Source organism: Amborella trichopoda, chromosome 7 (genome assembly GCF_054954075.1).
Source record: "Amborella trichopoda isolate Santa Cruz 75 chromosome 7, AtrichopodaSantaCruz75HAP2 v2.0, whole genome shotgun sequence".
NCBI classification, from domain to species: domain Eukaryota; kingdom Viridiplantae; phylum Streptophyta; class Magnoliopsida; order Amborellales; family Amborellaceae; genus Amborella; species Amborella trichopoda.
The window spans coordinates 37,005,368-37,010,138 of NC_142342.1; the positions used below are offsets into that span (position 1 = coordinate 37,005,368).

At 42.0% G+C, this 4,771-nt stretch overlaps 1 protein-coding gene across 1 annotated transcript; it reads left to right on the forward strand.

Moving 5' to 3' along the window:
* The first annotated feature begins 293 nt into the window (after positions 1 to 293).
* On the forward strand, positions 294 to 4,128 carry LOC18422941 (low affinity inorganic phosphate transporter 1). Its single transcript, XM_011626282.3, has 3 exons — positions 294 to 562; positions 1,133 to 1,979; positions 2,958 to 4,128. The coding sequence occupies exons 2-3, from the start codon at positions 1,206 to 1,208 to the stop codon at positions 3,786 to 3,788; spliced, it is 1,605 nt and encodes a 534-aa protein (XP_011624584.1). The 5' UTR covers positions 294 to 562; positions 1,133 to 1,205; the 3' UTR covers positions 3,789 to 4,128.
* Positions 4,129 to 4,771: the final 643 nt, after the last annotated feature.

The following is a 4,771-nucleotide window of genomic DNA, read 5'->3' on the forward strand; positions in this document are numbered from 1 at the left end:
GGTTCTCATTTCTGAAAAACTATTATTAAAAAATTATTTCTCGAGACCATGCCGTTTGGATACTTAAGGCCGTCCATTTGGTCTGACGCGTGTCGACCGTTCACTCCTTGTAATGGACGGTTCTTATTCCCCAGGAGTGAACGCGAGACTTGCCAATGTCAAAAAACAAAAACTCAGAATTCTTTGTCGGCAGCCGTAGGTTAGAGAGAGAAAACGATCAATTGGGTCAATTGGGGTTGTTAGGAGTAGAAAAAGAGAGAGTTTGATATCCCTGTGGAATTGAATATCCGAGCAATTAAAGAGAGAGTTGGATTTCCCTGTGGAATTGAATGTCCGAGCAAAGAGAGAGAGAGAGAGAGAGAGAGAGCTGGATATCCAGTGAGCCGAGAGATAAGAGTGGTCAGAGTCAGTGTTCGATTGCACGAACTGGCTGGTTCCCGGTCTACCGGGCTGGTTTTCTGAACACTGGTCAGAGTTGTGTCCAGAGAGAGAGTGTTTGTGTATAAGTCTGTGTAGAAAGGGATAGTTGGGTTTTAGAGAGAGAGTGTTTGTGTATGTCTGGGTAAGTCTGTTTCTCTTCAACTGTACTTCTCGTGAGGATCTTTCTTTCTAATTAATTGCTTTTATGGCTCTATAATGGATGCTTTCTTGGTTATATTCAACTGTATTTTTCTTGGAAGCCTTTTTTGATTCTCTGCGATAAATTGCTTTTGTACTTTTATCTTCATTCTTTCAACTTTTAACAACGAAACAGGAACAAAATCGCCGCTGAACCAACTATTCTCCCACCCCTCTTCTTTCTTTTCCTTCAACAATTCAAAGATTATTCACGCAATCTTCCTCCATTTTTCTCACTATAACAGGGAAGTCAAAACCACCCCGTTCAAATTCGATTTTCAAACATAGACAGAGACAAAACCACAACGAGAAACAAACTTATACTCTCTTTCGATCTTGAAGAAAAGCAGAGCAAAACCATTATCGGGAACTAACTTCCATTCTTTCTCCTCTCTTTACATCTTCATAAAAAATAGAAATAAAACCACAATTCAACAAACTTTCACCGTCCTTCTTTCACTTCAACTAAACGGGAACAATGAAATGAACTAACTTTCCTCCTTTCTTTAAACAGGAACCACCACAACCAGCAAAAAGCCAGTAAAAATCTCAGTTTTCCAGAGAGAGCCAAGGTGGCTTAGGGGGCCATGGCCAAAGAAAACCTCCAAGTCCTCGCTGCCCTCGATGTTGCTAAGACCCAATGGTACCACTTCACCGCCATTGTCATCGCCGGTATGGGGTTCTTCACCGATGCCTATGACCTCTTCTGCGTCTCTCTAGTCACAAAATTACTGGGCCGTATCTACTACTACGAGGACAACACCCGTCCTGGGTCCCTCCCCCCGAAAGTGTCCGCCGCTGTCAATGGAGTTGCGTTCTGCGGGACCCTCGCAGGGCAGCTCTTCTTCGGGTGGCTTGGCGATAAGCTGGGCCGAAAGCGTGTCTATGGTATTACCCTCATGGTCATGGTCGTGTGCTCCATTGCCTCTGGCCTCTCCTTTGGCTCGTCCCCGAAGGGTGTGATAGCAACACTATGTTTCTTTCGATTTTGGCTTGGCTTTGGAATTGGGGGGGACTACCCGCTGTCAGCTACTATTATGTCAGAATACGCAAACAAGAGGACACGAGGAGCCTTCATCGCTGCAGTGTTTGCGATGCAAGGGTTTGGGATACTCGCTGGGGGAATGGTGGCAATCATAGTGTCTGCGGCGTTCCATGCTAAGTTTGATTCGCCCCCATTTGAAAAGGTAGGGAAGGCATCAACAGTGCCTGAGGCAGACTATGTGTGGAGGATTATAGTGATGTTTGGGGCACTGCCAGCAGCCCTTACGTACTACTGGAGGATGAAGATGCCCGAGACCGCTCGTTACACCGCGCTTGTGGCGAAGGATGCCAAACGGGCAGCGGCCGAGATGTCTAAGGTATACATGCCTTTCCTCAGAGGGTATTAATCGTGGTAGTAATGGTGTCGTGTATAGAATATTTTTTGGTGTTTTTACAGTATGGGAAATTATAGCCAGCTCCGATCATGGCCGTTTGATCGTACAATATGTGCTGATGAAAGAGAGTGAGACCCAGAATTGGGGTGGTGGTGCTACTTTAATGGTCGTTCTTACTCTCTACACTTTCTGCTTCCGATTTGAATTCGGTGCAGGGGATTTGTTGGGGTCCAATTATTTTTTTTAATGGATTTTTTTTGGTTTTTGGTTGTCTTTCAATTCTTTAATTATAGATACCCACAAATGAACTAGAATCATGTTTTGTAAAAGTATAAATTACAATTCGTTACTGAGGTATTGTCAACCCATTTGAATCTCTATCCTCATCTTGAGGAATAAGTAGCTTCATGATCGAAATAGATATTAATCTCTTTTCCTTTTCGTTTTTTACAATTTTTTTTGGAATCTCTGAGAAGAAAAAAGGATAGGGTATGGATTAATAAATTTCTGTATTATTTCTCCCCTCTAGTTTTTGGCATAAATTTTGGGAGACTAGAAATTTTCTCAATTTCTTAACATGGAGCCTAGTCCTTTTGCCAGTATCCAATGATAAACCCAAATTCCACATTTTGAGCGAACTTCAATATCTCATTAGACTACGGTCTTTAATTGCCCGCCATTGCCTCTTATATTCTCTATTTCTTTTTCTTCTGTAGTGTCTTCTATTTCTTGAAGGCTCTGTAGTCCATTAGCCTATAGCACATACTTCCCTTGATTATATTTTCTGATGGCACTGCACCTTGTGTTTTTCTAACTCTGAATTACTTTGTGTTTTATCTATCACTTGTATGATCCGCAGTCCATTAGACCATAAGATATATTTTCCCTTATATGAATACTGGTTTCATTCTCCTCTTGCGTTTTTAACTCAAATCCACTGGGTTTATTAATATCTTGTAGGTCCTCCACGTCGAAATTCAAGCAGAGCCTGAGAGGCTTGAGCCCCAGGCTAATGCCAACTCCTTTGGCTTCTTCAGCCGGGAATTCGCTCGCCGCCATGGCATCCACCTCTTTGCCACCTGCTCCACATGGTTCCTCCTGGACATTGCATTCTACAGCCAAAACCTCTTCCAGAAAGACATCTTCACAGCAATTGGATGGATCCCCCCTGCCAAAACAATGAACGCTATCCAAGAGCTCTATTACATTGCTCGTGCCCAAACCCTCATTGCTCTGTGCTCTACTGTTCCTGGCTACTGGTTCACTGTCTTCTTCATCGACAAAATGGGACGTTTCGCCATCCAAGTCATGGGATTTGGGATGATGACCATCTTCATGTTTGCGCTTGCCATACCCTATAATCACTGGACCCATCATGACAACCGCATTGGGTTTGTTATAATGTATGCTCTCACCTTCTTCTTTGCGAATTTCGGGCCAAATGCCACCACATTTGTTGTGCCCGCCGAGATCTTTCCAGCAAGGCTTAGGTCAACTTGTCATGGAATATCTGCTGCATCGGGTAAGGCTGGGGCCATAGTCGGGGCATTTGGGTTTTTGTATGCAGCCCAAAACAAGAACAAGGCGCTCACTGATCCCGGTTATCCAGCTGGTATCGGAGTGAGGAATTCATTGATTATGCTCGGTTGTATCAATTTCTTGGGGACATTGATCAGTTTGTTGGTGCCTGAATCGAAGGGAAAATCGCTAGAGGAGATGTCAGGTGAGAATGAGGTCGACGACGAGGGGCAACAGGGGCAAGAACTCTCTAACCGGACAGTACCGGTTTGATGGCGACATGCATCTTTTCTGATGAACCACTTATTTGTTTCACGTTTTCTATCTCTAGGTATCTTTAACTGGATGATCCCTGTCTGGTGATGTATCCAAAACCCATATGTTGTTTTCCTCTCGAGTCCCTATTATCTGCAGTTTTTCTCTCTGATTGTACAGTGTCCGCCACCCTCTCAACAAATTGGTTTGGGTTGTTTTGGTTTCATTGTGTCTTTTGGTTTTTCAGTCCTTTTTCTTTGGCAAGCGATTTGATGGTGTGATATTACTGAGTCTGTATTTCTTTTTGGAACTCTAGATGAGAAACATAAAGCAAGAAAAGATTTCAGGCTTGGTGCAATCTCTGTCTCTCTCACTGAGAGCTCTGATTTTCTGTAGGATTCTTATGTCCCAGTTAGTTTCTCTATGTTTGGCAAGAGTTTTGATGGCTCTGGTTCTTAGTCAAAGTTTGAAACAATAAAATGACCAAAAAGCAAAGTTTGAATGATTGAGCGTTAGTCTTTTATTTTTTTTGGAACTTTTGACAATTGAGTGAATTTGGAGTCTCGTATTCTACTATGTATTCTTTTATTTCGGTGGGGTCAAAAGAAATTAGTTTTGTCATATGGGTCTTTTAGCCATTTTGTTGGTTTCCATAGATGAATGTATTATTCGAGAGTATTAAAAGGTGGATGCGGTTTCCGTAAGGCCTAGGCTTTATAAAAATAAAATAATACCTCAAATACTGTGTGCATTGGAAATATGGAAGATAACTAGTTTCCAACTCCGGTTATGAAATTTAAGACTACAAAAAGTCTATATAGGCGAAATGGACAATTTAGATAGTGTATTATAAATGACTTGAAATCCCAACTTTCTAACGACTGCAATGTAAAGCTAAGACGATTGATTTGTTTTGATGCAAAGGTATTAATTATTTTGATTTGTTTTGATGCAAGGTATTAATTATTTTGATAAAGGCTGGATAATGTTTTGGTTTGGTG